Source organism: Barbus barbus (assembly GCF_936440315.1).
Source record: "Barbus barbus genome assembly, chromosome: 32".
In the NCBI taxonomy this organism is placed as follows: Eukaryota; Metazoa; Chordata; class Actinopteri; order Cypriniformes; family Cyprinidae; genus Barbus; species Barbus barbus.
In genome coordinates, this window is record NC_136760.1 from 10,510,708 (window position 1) to 10,529,884 (window position 19,177).

A 19,177-nucleotide genomic window follows, 5' to 3' on the forward strand; every position below is an offset into this window, starting at 1 on the left:
GATTTGTTAAATCAAATGCAAAATCGTGTGTCTGATTGCTACACTTAAATGTGACTCTTGAATAAAAGCTTTATAAACAATAACATACTAACTGCTCATTGTGTTTGTTTTAATACAGTAATTGATTAATTCAATGTATTTAATCAATTTAATCATCACCGTGTGGGTGGTGATGGCGCAGTGGATAAGACACATGCCTTTGGTGTGAGAGACCCGGGTTCGAATCCACTGTGAGACACCAATGTGTCCCTGAGCAAGACACTTAACCCCCTAGTTGCTCCAGAGGCGTGCGACCTCTGACATATATAGCAATTGTAAGTCGCTTTGGATAAAATCGTCAGCTAAATGAATAAATGTAAATGTAAATGTATTTGATAGTTAAAATGACTACAAATTCAGGTTTTCGTCAGATGTGTCAACTCCGTCAGTTCTGTCACATAATATTTCATTATGATATTTTATATTTGTTGTGGAATTGTTGGTCACATGTGAAAGTGTAATCTGTCTGCTAACATGACAATGTGTTTTGAAATGTTAAAAACATCTTGAATGCTGTTAAAGATAAAGTTGAAATTATATTACACAGTCCAAGGTAAAAAGCACATTTTGTTAAAAAAAAGAGAAAAGTTGGGAGGTTGTATCAAAGCGTAGCTCAATAGCTTAGTACATATAAGATATATAAATGTAGTTTAATTTTTCTGAGTACAAGATTTTTTTTTTTTTTAATTTTGCACCTTGTTTTGTCCCACTTCTTAAGAATGACTGAAATACTGAAGTTACTGTTGCCCTCAAGTGTCCGCGCTGCAGGAGCGCCCTCAAGTGTCCGCTCCTCCGGAGCGCCCTCAAGTGTCTGCTCCTCCGGAGCGCCCTCTTGTGCCTGCTCCTCCTGAGCGCCCTCAAGTGCCCGCTCCTCCTGAGCGCCCCAAAGAGGCCGCCTGTGAACTCACGCCCTGTCCTGTCACGGCTAAAGAGGCCGTCTGTGAGCTCACGCCCTGTCTTGTCACGGCTAAAGAGGCCATCTGTGAACCCTCGCCCTGTCCTGTCACGGCTAAAGAGGCCATCTGTGAACCCTTGCCCTGTCCTGTCACGGCTAAAGAGGCCGTCTGTGAGCTCACGCCCTGTCCTGTCACGGCCAAGGAGGCCGTCTCTGAGCACACGACCTGCCCTGTCACGGCCCCTGGGACCATGGGGACTCTGTCTCTGTTCTCCCTGTGGTATCTGTCTCTGTTTCCCCCAGATCCCTGATCCTGCCCTGGCTTCCTGACCAGTCCACTCTACAGTGGAGATTCTCTACCCAGTCTACGCCACACTGGTGGGCTCCGGCTTTGTCTGCTCAGCGGTGGTGGTCAGCTGTCTGGTTCTGGGGGTCTCCTGCTTCGCCCAGGTGCACTCTGGTCCCGTCCTGCCCTGCAACAAGGACTCTCTCAGTGTTGTCTGTCCCTGCTCTCTCTGTGTTGTCTGTCCTTGTTCTGCCCAGATCCCAGTCTCCGTCATGGGTTCCTGCCCTGTCTGCCTCCCTGTGGTGGTCCTCTGCCCTGCCATGGTGGTCTTCTGCTCGGGTCTGGTGGTTGTCTGCCCCGCCGTGGTGGTCTTATGCTCGGGTCTGGTGGTCATCTGCTCCGCCGTGGCAGTCCTCTGCTCCGGTCTGGTCTCGCCTGCTCCGCCCTGGTGGGCTCTGGTCTCGCCTGCTCCGCCCTGGTGGGCTCTGGTCTCGCCTGCTCCGCCCTGGTGGGCTCTGGTCTCGTCTGCTCCGCCCTGGTGGGCTCTGGTCTCGCCTGCTCCGCCCTGGTGGGCTCTGGTCTCGCCTGCTCCGCCCTGGTGGGCTCTGGTCTCGTCTGCTCCGCCCTGGTGGGCTCCCGTGCTGTCTGCTCTGCCCTGGTGGGCCTCTGCTCTGTCGGTCCTGACCTGGCCTCTGGCTCCGCCCTGGTTTCCTGCTCTGCCGGTTCTGCCTCTATCCCCGGTCTTCCCACGTCCTCAAGGACCTGGCCCTCCGTCCCTCCCCCTGCTCCGCCTCCGCGCCACCGCCCTCCTGGATTGTTTAGGAGCGTCTGGAAGCCGCTCCTTGGGGGGGGGCTATGTCACGAATCCTGGCCATGCACTCATTCACCACCAGAGGTCACCCGTTCACCACATTGACTTTTTCACTCACAACACACTGGACTCCATTTCCCATAATCCTTTGCACTGACGACATTCACAGCTGTTCACTATTTCGCCCACACCTGATCACCATTTTCCAATCACCACCACACACCATATAAGCCTGGGACTTGCTCTTGCTCAGGGCCGAGTATTGTTTAGCGTTTATCACTCAGATAGACCAGCGATAGCTACTTTACAGAGCCATAGTCACAGTCACAGTCTTAGTCTTACCTTGTGTTCCTGCCGTGCCTGACCCTGCCCTTGTTTACTGGATTTATCCTTTGCCTCTGCCGTTTGGACTCTGTTCGCTCCCCGTTTGGACTATTGCTCCTGTTTCTGGATTATCTCTCTGCCTTGCCCCTTTGGATACTGTTCGCCGATCGTTGACCCACGCTTGCTCCACGGATTGCTCTGTCTTGCCCTTGCCATACCTGTTTGCCACTGTCTGACCCTGCCTGTTTCTGACCATGTTCTATAATAAAGCCTTGCATATGGATCCGCACGTCTCACGTCTCGTCAGCCCCGTAACAGATACAGTGGGCTTTATCATAATATGGAAAAGTAATTACTCATTGCTTATTAATGTTCTGTAATGGTGCTTTCAGTCATTGATTTAATTATTTTCTCAAAACTGTTAAATTAGATAAAATAAAAATATTTAGGTGCCTTTATTGAGCTTGCATTTATCAAATATTTTTGTTGTATAGATTTGATGCTTAGTTATAATGTGACTTTACTTGTATAGGCCACTTCTTGTGTGTGAAGTTATGCTCATTAATGTTCCAGTGTGCTGTAAAACAAAAGATTCATATTTTTGTTTCAAGTTGAAAGTTGTTTGCTGATACAACAACAATACAATTTCACCAGAAAATACTAACTTTTCCTGCGTGTGCAATAATAATCAATCAGTAAATAAATTATTAATGTGTACACTTTATATTAAAGTTCTCTTTGACTGGTTATTAACGTTTATAACTCATTAATAAATGGTTCACAGGTGTTCTCTTTACATTAAGGTTTGCTTTCACAGGTTATTAATGTTTATAACTAATTAATATATGGTTCACAAGTGTTCACTTTACATTAAGGTTCGCTTTCACAGGTCACTAACATTTATAACTCATTAATAAATGGTTCACAGGTGTTCAATTTACATTAAGGTTCGCTTTCACAGGTCACTAACATTTATAACTCATTAATAAATGGTTCACAGGTGTTCACTTTACATTAAGGTTTGGTTTCACAGGTTATTAACATTTATAACTCATTAATAAATGGTTCACAGGTGATCACTATACATCAAGGTGTACTTTCACAGGATATTAAGGTTTATAAATCATTAATAAATGGTTCATTACATTAAGGTTCAAAGGTAATATTGGAATTAAAATTTTCAATATTAATATCTCATCAAGTCTTGATTGTGCTTTTTTTGAGTGAAATAAGTATTAATAAATAAATAAATATAAATATAAATGTTAAGCATTTATAACGTGAGTTAAAATTGGCTCACTATTTGGCAGGTATTCCATCAAAATCCCTGTTTTCTTCATGCATTTATAACGGCATTTATAATGCATTTGTAAATGATTTATTAGTCATTTATGAAAACCTTTATGTAACCTTTATGTAACCTTAATGTAAAGTGTTACCAAAAAACTATAAGCCTATAGTACAAATCACCTCATCAGCCATGAGGAAAAGTTTTTCTGCTGCAGCAAATCGTATCACATCCTCAATGCACTGCCGGCTTTGCACTTGACCTGTCAGGTAAAAACAAACAATGTTGCCAGATTAGTTTGATATTTTCTAGCTCAGTGATTGTTCATGATTGTTCCTGTGATCACAACTGCAACAACAATTTTGTGCAAATAAAAATTTGGATAACTGAGAAATCCTTAAATTCTACTACAGGTTTCTGTAGGTTTTATTAAAGTAAATGTAAGATAAAAAAAAAACAAAACAAAAAAACTTTAAGACCAATTAATGAAATTAAAAAAAAAAATTAAAGGGAACACAATACGCATGTCTATGATTAAAACAACAACAAATATGTCAAGGTCAGAAAAAAAAAAAAAACTAGAAAACTAGTTTTCATACACCATTGACAGATATTTGTTTGTGCTTTTTAAGTTACATTCCCAAGAAAACAAGACTTATTCTTATTTTACATCTCAATAAATGTATCTTAGATTTAAGTTTCATATCAAGTAATATCAAATTAACTTATATTGCAAACACAAACTGGCCTCAATAAAAGCTGATAGATATGTCATCACACCTGTGGGGTTGCCAGGATTAATAATGCACAGAGCTCGAGGGCTGCAGTGCTTCTTTGCTTCCTGCAGGGCACGTTGTAACTCACTGATGTCCAAACTCCAGCAGTTGTCTTCATCCAAATAGTAACTGATTTGTACAGCACCCAACTCAGCCAGAGCAGCAGAATACAGAGGATACTGAGGTATGGAAATCATCACTCCCGTACGAGACGTTCCTTCCCCTGACACCAGCAACTTAAGCATGGTCTGACACATAGACAAAGACAGATTTTTAAAAGTAATTCTGATATTTAATTTTCTAAGACACTGACATTTAGCAAAAAAAACAAAAACAAAAATATAAAGAGTGTATGGAATATCCAGGCAGGCACTCATAAATAAAACTTTGCTTAGATTTTATCCTAAAAGTATACACATGGTTACGTCCCGTGACTTAATTGTGTATGTTGGGATATGGTCATATGTTTTTCTCTCCTCCCTCTTTTTTTTTCTCCCTCTCTCTCTCTCTCTCTGCCAAGCAGCGCTCCAAATCATCCGCAGTTGACTGCAATTAACGGCAGCGTGGTTTCCCTGTTACACAGTGTGCAACAGATATAAAGGAGCAGAGACACAGCTCGGGAGGAGTCCCTTATCTGCTACTCCAGAGACGTTGTTGTTTTATTTGCTCTTAAGCAATTTGTGAAATGTAAACCTAAAGTGTGGTTACAATGACTGTTGAGATTCTGTGTGAGTCTAGTTCTGTTAAACCGTGTAGGGAGATGGGCGCTGATTTATTTGGGTTTATGCCCTTCTAAACTTTTCACTTGTTTTTTCTTTAGTCAGGGAGAGAGGTACGATTATTGTCTTTTATTTTGTTTACTTTTGCCAGGGAAGTTACTTTATCACCTTTAGAAAGACTGTTTTGTTTGTTATTTTGGCATTTGCTCTCTTCTGACGCCTTGGTTATTTAAGTTGCTTAACTGCCCTGATATTGTATATTTTCAATATATATTCTTTTGGTTTAAACACTTATTTCCGGTATTTGGTATTCTTTTGTATTATGGTGTTAAATAGAGGGTTTTGTGTGAACCATTATTGGAAGTGTCAATGGTGAAAGTGATAAGAGCTGGGATAGAGGAAAAGGAGATTTCTCAACATTCACTTATTTATTTAAATCACATCTTTTAACTTTGTTACTTCCGCTCTGTAACCCCTAGACTAAACAGGAGATCGTAACAACATGTTAGAAAGGAAACTTTTGCACACACACACACACTTTTTCATAAAGCCATCTGTACACCTGTCACAGACCTGCCAGGCTCTGCCACCAGCCAATCACTGCGCACACCCTCACCTGAGTTCTGATCACGAACACCTGCACCTCATCATGTCCCTCATCACGACACTCCTATAAAGACACACACCGCCAAACACTAGACGTCCGGTCTCGTTAATCCGAAGAGGACTGCTAGCGCTACTCCAAGCCTAGTTGTACCACCTTTCTGACAAACTTACCTGATAACCTTCTTACCTCTTGTGTGTATGCTCCTAGGATCCCTCGTCTGTCTGCTCCAGGAAAACCTTCCAGTCTGCTCCACGACGGCAGTGTGTGTCTCCTCCGTTCAGTCCTTCAGCCCTGTGTCACCTGCAAGACAAGATCCAATGTTAATCTCCAGCGACTTCATCTAAGATTCCAAGTCTGATACTCACCGCTACTGCCTCTCTGCTGGTTCAATAAACTTACCCATTACCATCTGTCTGTCTCCGGGCCTCTTCTGTAACAGAAGACCGGACCATCACCGATGACCAGCAGCATGAGCACCACAGATCCCTTCCAAGAACTCGTCGAGCTCATGAGACAAACTCTCACCCCGGCACCATCACCAGCACCCACCGCACCTACCGGCAACTCTTCTTCGATGCCGATTTCCAGTCCCATGGCCCGACCAGCGCCCTACTCAGGATCGGCGGAGGATTGCAACAGGTTTTTACTCCAATGCTCTCTCACATTTGAGATGCAATCCCAGCAGTTCCCTAACGAAAGTTCCAAGATTGCTTACATCATCTCTCTTCTCCAGGGGAAGGCCCTACAGTGGGCGGGGACCATTTGGCAACAGGGTGGTCCGGTTACTCAGTCATCCCGAAATTTTATTCACCATTTTCGAGAAGTTTTTGGTAAATCAGCCCTAGACACCTCTATTTGTCACCAGTTGTATCAGTTACGTCAAAATTCGCTGCCTATTAAAGATTACGCCCTACAGTTCCGCACCCTTGCCGCAGCTAGCGGTTGGAACGAGCGAGCCCTCCTAACCGCCTACCGCCAAGGTCCGTGTCTCCGTCTTCAATTGGCAGCTGTGGATGACTCCTTAGGATTGGAAAATCTCATTCAACACTCCATCAGATGTTCCACCAGTATGCACTCCTGCCTAGATGAATTAAACACTGATAACCGCCGCAGCCCTCTCCTCCGCCGTCCTGCCGATCTGTACCCTCCAGAACCAGTACAAGAACCCATGCAGCTCGACCACTCCCGTTTGTCCAACCAGGAAAGAGCTAGACGTTTTTCCCTCTGTCTATGTCTATACTGCGGAGAAAGGGGACACCTACGCACCTCATGTCCAGTGCAACCTCCGCGCATAATGGTGAATCCCATCTGCCCCGACGTGCCTAATCTTAAGCCACTGACCATCAAAGTGCTTCTAACTGACCACAAAAACTTGCAGTACCTCCAGGAAGCCAAGAGACTAAACCCACACCAGGCCCGTTGGGCACTTTTCTTCACTCGTTTCAACTTCACAATCTCCTACCGACCTGGTTCCAGAATCATCAAGGCTGATGCCCTCTCCCGTCTCTTTGACTCCCAAGATGAAAGCTCCGAGGAACCAGAACCTGTAATCCTGGAGGAACTGTTCGTCAGTCCCATCCAGTGGCAACCGGATCCAACCACCTCCTCCAATGCCTCCACGAACACCCCGCCGGGCTGTCCCCCAGGACTGCAATACATCCCCAGGTCCCAACGTTCAGAGCTCATTCACTCCGTCCATTCCTCTCTGGGCACTGGCCACCCCGGGACCAACAACACCCTCTCGCTGCTGAAGGATCGTTTCTGGTGGCCTAACATGGCAGAGGAGGTTTGGAGGTTTGTCCGCGGCTGTGCGGACTGCGCTATGTCCAAGAATCCCCGACGTCTACCTGCAGGTAAGCTCCTACCTCTGCCTATTCCCAACCGCCCCTGTTCACACCTAGGAGTTGACTTTGTCACCGATCTGCCCCCCTCGGATGGAAATACTTGCATCTTCGTGATCGTAGACCGCTTCTCTAAGGCTTGCCACCTCCTTCCCCTCAAGGGTTTGCCCACCGCCATGGAGGCGGCAGAATTAATGTTCAACCACGTCTTCCGGTACTTCGGCATCCCCGAAGACATCGTCTCTGACAGAGGTCCTCAGTTCATTTCGAGGGTTTGGAAGGCCTTCTTTAGACTCCTAGGTGTGGCCATCAGTCTATCCTCGGGTTACCATCCACAGACGAACGGGCAGACCGAAAGAAAGATTCAGGAGGTAACCCGCTTTCGCCGAACCTTCTGCCATAACCACGAGGACTCCTGGAACCAGTTTATTGGCTGGGCCAACCAGCCACCGGCATGACTCCCTTTCAGTGCATACTCGGTTACCAGCCACCCATGTTTCCCTGGTCGGGTGAACCGTCGGACTTACCATCTGTGGACCACTGGTTCCAGGAGAGCGAGAGGGTCTGGAACGCCGCTCATTTCCACCTGCAGCGAGCAGTGCGTAGACGCAAGATGACAGCCGACCTTCGTAGATCCAAAGCTCCCGAATACCAACCTGGTCAGAAGGTCTGACTGTCAACCAGAGACATCCGGATGCGTCTACCCTGCAAGAAATTGAGTCCCAGATTTGTTGGTCCCTTTCCCATAGTAAGACAGATCAACCCCGTCACTTATCAGCTCCAGCTCCCCTCTCAATACCGGATCCACCCGACTTTCCATGTTTCCCTGCTCAAACCTTACCACCCTTCTGTTTCTCCTCCCGCAGAGCCTGGCCCCACGGAGGATCCCCCTCTCCCGTTGATCCTAGAGGATGGTACCATCTACCAGGTGAAGGAGATTTTGGACTCCCGACGTCGAGGCGGCAGAATTGAATACCTCGTGGACTGGGAGGGGTATGGTCCAGAGGAGAGGTCATGGGTACCTCGGGACGACATCCTTGACCCGACTCTCCTCACTGATTTCCATTCAAACCATCCAGAGCGACCTGCACCTAGAGGAAGAGGCAGGCCGCCGCGGCGTCGGGGTCCTCGGCCCTCGGGAGTGGGCCGTGGAGAGGGGGGTAATGTCACAGACCTGCCAGGCTCTGCCACCAGCCAATCACTGCGCACACCCTCACCTGAGTTCTGATCACGAACACCTGCACCTCATCATGTCCCTCATCACGACACTCCTATAAAGACACACACCGCCAAACACTAGACGTCTGGTCTCGTTAATCCGAAGAGGACTGTTAGTGCTACTCCAAGCCTAGTTGTACCACCTTTCTGACAAACTTACCTGATAACCTTCTTACCTCTTGTGTGTATGCTCCTAGGATCCCTCGTCTGTCTGCTCCAGGAAAACCTTCCAGTCTGCTCCACGACGGCGGTGTGTGTCTCCTCCGTTCAGTCCTCCAGCCCTGTGTCACCTGCAAGACAAGATCCAATGTTAATCTCCAGCGACTTCATCTAAGATTCCAAGTCTGATACTCACCGCTACTGCCTCTCTGCTGGTTCAATAAACTTACCCATTACCATCTGTCTATCTCCGGGCCTCTTCTGTAACAACACCAGTATCTTTGCAAAGTTAATTTTGCGATTAGCCTTATTCTGCACCCATGTACTGTATCTTTCAAGAAATAACCATACAGAGCTGACAATGTCTTTTTAAATATCCTAATATCTAGACTTAAATTGCATATTGTTCCCCTTATTGCAATCATGCAATATTTGAAATCTGTGCATTTATGCTTTTGCTCCTGATGTGAATGTATCATTTTCAAAATGTCCATGCTATCTTTTTTACTGCCCATTTTGGGCATCGAAAAGTGTGTACTCCATTTCCCACAGACACATAATATAAAAATAAAAATTAATTTTTTGGGGATGAACGGAATGAAGACAAAAAATATTAAGTTCCACAAATAAATGTAGCAGCATGTGCTGTGTCTGACATTGCAAAGTATCAGCTTTCATTAATGGTGGGAATACATGCATCCAATGGGAAAGCTATTGTTTTTAGCATATATTTCATGCATTCCAATCAGAATGCGGATATTATGTGCCACCTCTGCTATCCGCCATCTTGCCCGACATCTATGGCTGGCCTCCATAGAAATCCATGTTAAAATGGGGTAAAAAAAGAGACTGAATTTAAACTTTTTCAATATAACTAAATATAAAAATGTGTGCAGGGTTAAGCTGTGCTGTTGTTGGCTACCATAGTAATGGCAATAAGCTAAGGAATTCCTTTAAAGGGGACCTATTATGCAAAAATCACTTTTATAAGGTGTTAGAACACAGTTGTATGGCTGCAGTGTTTGAAAACAACCAGCCTATAATGCTAAAAATCTACCAACTCATTTTTTTTATAAAACCAATAAATCATGAACAGTCTCTCCAACCGAGCTGTTTCAGATTCGACCTCTGTTTACGTCACCGAGGAGAAAAAGTCCCACCCATTTGTGACGCTCTCTGCCCTATTTGCATAAACACACCCCTGCGTGAGAAGCTGCGGTCTGCCATTACTGGAGATATATACAATGTCAGCACCAAAGAGGCATTACAAGTGCTGTGTTTTGGGATGCACTAATGAAAATAGGAGTCGCCGTAATCTCCCCTCATCTGAGCAGAGGACACTATGGTTAAATTTAATTTTCGAAGGAAATATCCCGGAAAAAAATTTGGTAACGTTCCCTATATGTTTAGGAATCAATACCAACGCTTCGTGCGCAAACGTCAGCTCCAGACAAAGTAAGTGTCATGAGTTTTTTTTCAAAAGTGCCTTTCTGAAAGAGCTTCTTTGCACACTGTAAGGCTAATTGCTAAAGCTATCATTGACTACGTTTATATGGACATCAATACTCTGTTACAATTTAATACTCTGATTAAGAGTCTACCATGAGAGTCTACCATGAGATTTTTGATTACCTTAATCCGGCTAAAGTCATAATCGAAGTAAACACAAATCGAATTAAAACATGTGGAGTATTCCTATTTTAGTCCAGACATGTACACACCTTAATCAAACTCGTGTAGGACTTTTTGGCGCATTTTTCGACAGGATACACACATGGCAGTGGTCAACCGTTTGACGGCAAATAAAAGAGCTTCAACACTGCCGTCGTCTGTATGCATGTACAAATAATTAACTGCACGTGAAGCTTTCATGAAATTAAAAATGAAACACCAAAAACTTTATATGGCATCATCACAAAGACAAACTATATGTTTACACGTGAAATTCTGGAGGGGACGTCGGATGGCGTCATGTGGTGACGTGATGAAGCATGCCATTAATCGATCTATGTACTATAACATGGAAAACGGGAACATGAAAGGATTACTCTAAAAGCAACTCATGTAAAAACCTTAATCATAATATTGTCTTATTCAGAATAAGGTAAATAATTAGATTACTGATGTCCATGTAAACGTAGTGATTGTCTCTGCCTGTTTTCACTGCTGCTGCCTCCACATGCTACGAGCATACTTTTTGTGTGCAAAGAAAACAAAAATAATGACTTAATTCAACAATTGTTCTCCTCATCGTTACCCTAGTGCCATTTTGGAGAGTATCATGATGCATGCTTGTGCTTTCCTCTGAACATAAAGAAGGCATAGTGCATGCGTGTTATAGGTCAACAGCACCACGTGCATGCATTGTTTATAAAGCACAAGCATGCACCGAAAACGTTTACTCTTATTTTTTTTTGCATTTTTACTCTCCAAAATGGCGGTAGGGTGATGCGGAGGAGAAGAATTGTTGATTAAAGACGTTATTTTTGTTTTCTGTGTGCACAAAAAGTATTCTTGTAGCTTCGTAAAATTACAGTTGAACCACTGATGTCCATTTTAACAGTGTCCTTACTATGTTTCTGTGCCTTGATTGTGGAAGTACCCTTGCTGTCTATGGAGGGTCAGAGAGCTCTCAGATTTCATCAAAAAATCTTAATTTGTGTTCCGAAGATAAAATAAGGTCTTACTTTTCATTCTGAAGATGAATGAAGGTCTTTACTTTATCTACAGGTCATTACATCTTGAAATTTGAAGTAAAATAAAGTATTGCAGTAAAAAATAAATAAATTGTGCATGCTCCCACTCTGACGAACCCAGATGATGTCAAGAAGTTCTATGATCTACACAGACTGGTCTCATCAACCTTGCAATCTGAAAAGCTCATAATCCTTGGTGATTTCAATGCCCGGGTTGGCACAGACTTTAACATCTGGAATGGAACTATAGGTAGACATGGCATAGGGAAGTGCAACTCCAATGGCCTTTTCTTACAACACTTCTGCACAGAACACGAGCTGCTCATTACAAATACAATCTTTCGCCTCCCTATTCAAAATAAAACATCATGGATGCATCCACACTCTAAGCACCGGCATCTTATTGACTTTGTTATCATCAGGAGGAGGGACAGACAGGATGTAAGGGTGACAAAATCCATGTGTTGAGCTGACAGTTGGACTGATCATAGACTTATCATCAGCAAGATGAACTTAAGAACACTCCAAAAAAGACACGCACAAGAGAAGACTGCACAAAAGCGGCTGAACATCTCAAAGCTGTAGAAGTCAAGTAACAGTTGAAAGAGAAACTGGAGAACTTAGCTGTCCACCTCCAGATTAATGACAACAAGGAGGACAGCTGGGCTACATTTCGTGACGCATTCTACTCCTCCACCTATGGACTACTTGGTCGTTGTAAGCACCAAGAGCTGGCTGTCTGGTGCAGTCTTAACAACCTGGAGCTCAACACACTCAAAACAGTGGAGATGATCGGGGACTTCAGGAGAAAGTACCTATGACGCTATCAAGGAAGTGTACGGACCCCAACCTGTCAGCTCATCCCCAGTTCTCACTGATGATGGAACAACGCAGCTTACCTAGAAATCACAGATACTTGAGCGGTGGGCAGAGCATTTTGATGTAATCCTCAACAACTTATCCCACATCTGCGAAGAAGTGACAGGCTACCACAGGTCACTGTCAATGATGATCTCGACATGCCCCCCACACTGTCAGAAGTTGACAAAGCCATCAGACAACTGTCAAATACAAAATTTACAAATTTGCTGGACCATGACTGCGTAACAAGCTGACAGAACTATTGCAAACAATGTGGGCGCAAGGCACTCTCCTTCAAGACTTCACAGATGCCACCAGGAAAGTCTCGGGGAGTCACGTGACGTGCTCATGAGCCTAGTCGCACTTGAGTAGAGCTCCGTATGTTTGGCCCCTTTTTGCTGATTTTTTTTTCGTTTTTTTTAAGTTTCATTCGTTAATAATACTTTCCCTGATGGCATACAATCGGAAACAGCAGGAGTTGTCTCCATCGGCTTCTCCGATTAAGAAGAAATACAAGCCACCGAACACGAGCAATATGATGGACAAGATGGCGAACACGGTTACACACTTTGAGGATATTCTAAGAGCTGAGTTGACGGCGATGCGGAAAGAGTTTGCTTCTCACATGTCAGTTGTTCAGTCGCTCTAAACTGGATCTTCTTACAGGGGAGAAGAGAGAACAAAAGAAAGTTGTCGCAGATCCCGATAGGCGAGTAGCCGTGCTCGAACAACAGGTTGTAGACTTACAGGATCGCAATAGGCAAAGCAATCTGCGTCTGGTTGGATTGCCTGAAGGTTCCGAAAAGGATGACAATATTGGGCTTTTTGAAAAGATCACTACTGACGTGGCTCCCATCTCCGGAGGGCAGAGAGATTGAAGTGGAGCAAGCGCATCGCGTGTACACAAGGCTCTCCTCAGATCATGCTAAACCACGGGTTTTTATCTTTAAACTGTTGCGGCACACAGACAGGCAGCTCATTCTGCGGGCCGCCAGACTTCACGCCCCGGTGAAAACATCTGAAGGAGCAACGCTGTCTTTCTTTCCAGATTTTTCTCCGGTCACCGTAAAAAGAAGTGCATTTGCGCCAATTAGGAAAGAAATGAGAGAAGCTGGTATCCAGAATTTTCTTCTTTATCCTGCAATGCTGAAGGTCATTCTCAATCAACCTAAAATGCTACACTCCCCAGAAGAAGCAAGAGTTTTTCTCAGATCCCATTCATCCGCCAACTCTCAGTGAACTTCAGCTGGACATTTGCTGTCTAATCGGAGAAGTGATGCTCTAAATGGTTAGGCGACTGTGTCTTTCGCTGTTCACTTTAATGTTCACTTCTTAATTCATAGTTACTAGAAGCTTTCATTGTGCATACAGTATTGCTTACTGATTATGATGTTATTTTATTTGTTTTAGTTGTATTCTTTATCTCTCTTTCCCTTTTTTATTTTAATAGAGATATTATCTTGTCAATATGTGACTATGGGGCCACTATGGGGTTTTTGTTGACGCCACGGATCATATTAAGGGGTGCTGGCAGATCATGGTCTGTTCTTGGTTCGATCTGCCATAGTTCATGGGAATGTTTTTTTGAATAGTAACGGGAAGGGGAAGGGTGGGGGGTGGTTTAATGGTAGACTCAACTGGTTTTATTTTCAAACTTGTGTTTTGTCTAATTATGCAGTAATTCTGTTTGATACCTATGACTGACCTTAATATTCTCAGTTGTAATATTAACACTAGAACCACAAGGGGTCGCTGTATACCTAAAACCGCCAGCGGGTAAATTTTACCCGCGCATATCACAACAGTTTTTATATTGCTAAAGAACATATTATTTCACTGTATTATATGTCACTGTCTTCACAAAGAAGTGTCTAGAATGAAATGATTGTCTAGTCATCGACTATATTTTTGTCCTGTTTTATGTTCAAGGCTTTTTTTTTATGCAGGCCACTTTTTCATAGCGGTCAATATAAACAAGCCTGCACTTGTAAATACTTGGAAGTAAATACATATTTGGGTGGTTTAATATTATACTACAATGTCATTAATTAATATATTAAGATATGATAATATAATCATATTAGATAATATATTAACTTATGTTATTTAAATTACAAATAGCCAATAGACAATGATGAGCAATAATTCACCACACTGCATGATGTGATGACAAATTCAAGCACAGCTTCACCTAATTAATAATTAATTTGTTTAGTTATATCATTTGAATAAGAGAACAATACCAATAAACTTGGGGTAATATCAAAAAATAGTTTTGTTCATTACATCATAGATTGGATTAAAAAAAAAAAAAATCTTCAGGAAACGGGCAGACTAAAAAGCACCAAAAGAAATGCACAATGAACGATAGAAATGGCAAAACAAAACAATCTAAATTTTGGAAAATTTTTAAACATTAGGCTACATAAATATGACATTATGAGTAACATTACGCAACAAATCTTGATCGCTGTCAGATGAGCCGTCAGGCGCTGAGCTGACCCAGGACGCTTCCTCTCCCCACCATCAGACTCTCCATCGCTCATGGTATTTAGTGCTTCTTATACCCTTTCAGCATCCATAAATCGTCTTCTTTTACTCATTTTGCCTTTATTTATGAAACTGATAACCGCTAATTCAGTGAGTGAATGCGTTGCCTAGCAATGTACAATGTTAAAACATACGCGGCAAGGAAATGACAGCGAAAATACAGGCATTATACAGGTGCTGGTCATAAAATTAGAATATCATGAAAAAGTTGATTTATTTCAGTAATACCATTCAAAAAGTGAAACTTGTATATTAGATTCATTCACTACACACAGACTGATATATTTCAAATGTTTATTTCCTTTAATTTTGATGATTATAACTGACAACAAATGAAAGTCCCAAATTCAGTATCTCAGAGAATCAGAATATCAATTAAGACAAATGCAAAAAAAAATTATTTTTAGAAATGCTGGCCAACTGAAAAGTATGAACATGAAAAGTATGAGCATGTACAGCACTCAATATTTAGTTGGGGCTCCTTTGGCCTGGATTACTGCAGCAATGCGGCGTGGCATGGAGTCGATCAGTCTGTGGCACTGCTCAGGTGTTATGAGAGCCCATGTTGCTCTGATAGTGGCCTTCAGCTCTTCTGAATTGTTGGGTCTGGCGTATTGCATCTTCCTCTTCACAATACCCCATAGGTTTTTTATGGGGTTAAGGTAAGGCGAGTTTGCTGGCCAATCAAGAACAGGGTCCTTAAACCAGGTACTGGTAGCTTTGGCAGTGTGTGCAGGTGCCAAGTCCTGTTGGAAAATGAAATCTGCATCTCCATAAAGTTGGTCAGCAGCAGGAAGCATGAAGTGCTCTGAAACTTCCTGGTAGACGGCTCCGTTGACCTTGGACCTCAGAAAACACAATGGACCAACACCAGCAGATGACATGGCACCCCAAACCATCAATGACTGTGGAAACTTTACACTGGACCTCAAGCAACGTGGATTATGTGACTTTCCTCTCTTCCTCCAGACTCTGGGACCTTGATTTCCAAAGGAAATGCAAAATTTACTTTCATCAGAGAACATAACTTTGAACCACTCAGCAGCAGTCCAGTCCTTTTTGTCTTTAGCCCAGGCAAGATGCTTCTGACACTGTCTCTTGTTCAAGAGTGGCTTGACACAAGGAATGTGACAGCTGAAACCCATGTCTTGCATACGTCTGTGCGTGGTGGTTCCTGAAGCGCTGACTCCAGCTGCAGTCCACTCTTTGTGAATCTCCCCCACATTTTTGAATGGGTTTTGTTTCACAATCCTCTCCAGGGTGCGGTTATCCCTATTGCTTGTCCACTTTTTTCTACCACATCCTGTCCTTCCCTTCCCATTAATGTGCTTGGACACAGAGCTCTGTGAACAGTCAGCCTCTTTAGCAATGACCTTTTGTGTCTTGCCCTCCTTGTGCAAGGTGTCAATGGTCGTCTTTTGGACAACTGTCAAGTCAGCAGTCTTCCCCATGATTGTGTAGCCTACAGAACTAGACTGAGACCATTTAAAGGCTTTTGCAGGTGTTTTGAATTAATTAGCTGATTAGAGTGTGGCACCAGGTGTCTTCAATATTGAACATTTTCACAATATTCAAATTTTCTGAGATACTGAATTTCGGACTTTCATTAGTTGTCAGTTATAATCATCAAAATGAAAGGAAATAAACATTTGAAATATATCAGTCTGTGTGTAATGAATGAATCTAATATACAAGTTTCACGTTTTGAATGGTATTACTGAAATAAATCAACTTTTTCATGATAATCTAATTTTATGACCAGCACCTGTATAGTGGGTAAATTTGACCCGCGTGGCACTTATAGGTATAAATGCCCCGTTTTTTTATCTGGTTTTATCTAAACCATTTTTAACAACAGGGGATTGTAAATCACACAATTTTAGTAAAAGTCAATGACTGGGAGACTTGAATGTTTCATTGAAAATCTGTTATGTATATTTGAAAAACAGCCACGGGTAAAATTTACCCCGTGGCGGTTCTAGTGTTAATGGCCTAAATGGCCCTCACAAATGTACAGGTTTTCTGGATTTTTTGAGAAGAAGAAAGATTGATACAGTGTGAGTTCAAGAATGTCATTTGAAAGAGGAGGATATACACAGGTGTAATAATAAGTTTTATGAAGGGGTATCTCACTCATCTTCGGATACTATAACCAAGGGTGTCCTAATATTGGTTCAGAGGACTTTAAATATTACTATTTTTTAGGTTGTGATACAGACGGTAACACATATACAAACAATTGTGGACAATAGGAATATTGTATTTCTTTCAGTTTATGCCCCTTGTACTCCTGACCCTACTTTTTTCTCTGTTTTGTCAAACTATCTCTTGAAATTTTCGGATGTTGAAATTGTATTGGGTGCAGATACGAATTCTGTAATGTCGCATATACTAGATACATCTGGACCAAAGGAAGCACACTCTCAAGCTTTTTGTTCTGGGAAACTTCGGCAATGTGTAACCTCATCCTCATTGGTGGATAGTTGGCGTCTATTAAATCCTTCTGCTAAGTCTTTCACTTTCTTGTCTGCTACTCATAAATCCTATTTGCAAATCGACAATATTTTAATTTCTTCTTCTTTATCTTCAGCTGTTCATGATGCCGATATCTGTTCCTTATCTCTGTCGGATCATGATGGAAATTTGTGCAGATTATCTTTGATCCCACGGCCATCTCATGCCACTAGATGTCGATTTAACCCTAAATTGTTACAGGATGAAAACTTTTGCAGTCAATTCAGAACTAAATTTGCTGAAAATTTAGCTTATTGAAATTAACCAAGGTTCAGTGGATGATCCTCGAAAACTTTGGATTGCAGTTAAAGGATTTATAAGGAATAACTCAATTTCATATGCCTCTTTCCTTCAGAAAAACCAACACAAAAAGATAGTTGAACTCGAATCACAGCTCCAGAATCTGACTAGAGATAATCAACGTTGTTTCTCAGACAATACACTCAGTAAAATCATGGCGGTTAGGTCCAAACTCAATTCATTACTGAGATCCAGGGCAGAATTCCTGATTCAAAGATCCAGGCAGAATTATTATTTTCAAGGGAGTAGACCAAGCCACCTATTAGCTCTAAGATTATGCAATAATGAAAAGTTTGCTAATATTTCAGCAGTGAAATCACAATCTGGGCTCATTATGACAGACCCAAAAGACATTCAATTATATGCTAAAGTACTATCTTGTCATCTAGAGAAATTAATGAATAGGCTAGTTCATCATGACCAAACAGGATTTATTAAATCTCACTCAGCTTTGGATAATTTACACAGGTTATATCATATTATTAATTCAACGAATAGTTTGTCCTCCTTGCGCAGTATTATCTCTAAGTGCAATGAAAGCTTTCGACCAGCTAGAATGGAACTATTTCTGGGCGGTTCTACAGCATCTGGGTCTAGGATCGAGTTTCATAAATATGATAAAAGTTCTGTATGTCAATCCATCAGCCACTGTTCTCACAGGTGCTGTTTGCTCTAACCCATTCTTTATACATCGAGGTACTCGTCAGGGTTCCCCGCTTTCGCCTCTGTTATTTGCCCTATTCTTGGGACCCTTAGCTCAAGCTGTCCGACAATCTGAAACTATTTCTCCCATAAATATACGGAATACTCATCATCATATTTCTTTGTTTGCTGATGAAATCTTATTACAGTTGTTAGTGTAACAATAATCCATAGCACAAAGAATGGGGAGACGAGCTAGCAAACACTGACGTATGCACAACAGGTTAGATTAACGAACTGACAAAACAAGAGGGAAAGGGAGAACAATATAAAGGAGAGGAGAACACGAGGAAAAGGTGAGAACACTCTGAGACATACAAGGAGAGAACTAGAGGGACATGTGACAACACTCAGACAAACGAGAACTCTACAAGGACTAAACAAGGGGGCGTGGTAACGAGAAACAAGGAGGCAGGAAGGAGGAGTACATGGCAGACACAAACAAAGACAAAGTCTTATGCTGCAACACAACACAGACAAGGAAACACAGAACAGGAACAGAACAGACTTCCATGCCAGAACAGACTTCCATGCCGGGATTGGCCTTATTAGCCATTTGCGAACTGACATTTCCCATCCCTAAATGACTTT

The 19,177-nt window shown here is 42.7% G+C and overlaps 1 protein-coding gene across 1 annotated transcript in view; it reads right to left on the minus strand.

Annotated features, from left to right (window-relative positions):
• Positions 1-19,177, minus strand: part of LOC306852498 (alanine aminotransferase 2-like) — a 131,149-nt gene that overhangs the window by 78,951 nt on the left and 33,021 nt on the right. The window contains exons 6-7 of the mRNA XM_079389388.1: positions 4,424-4,667; positions 3,826-3,905 (exon numbers count right to left, since the gene is read on the minus strand). Coding sequence (XP_079245514.1) covers positions 3,826-3,905; positions 4,424-4,667 — 324 coding nt within the window. The remainder of the gene's footprint in view (positions 1-3,825; positions 3,906-4,423; positions 4,668-19,177) is intronic.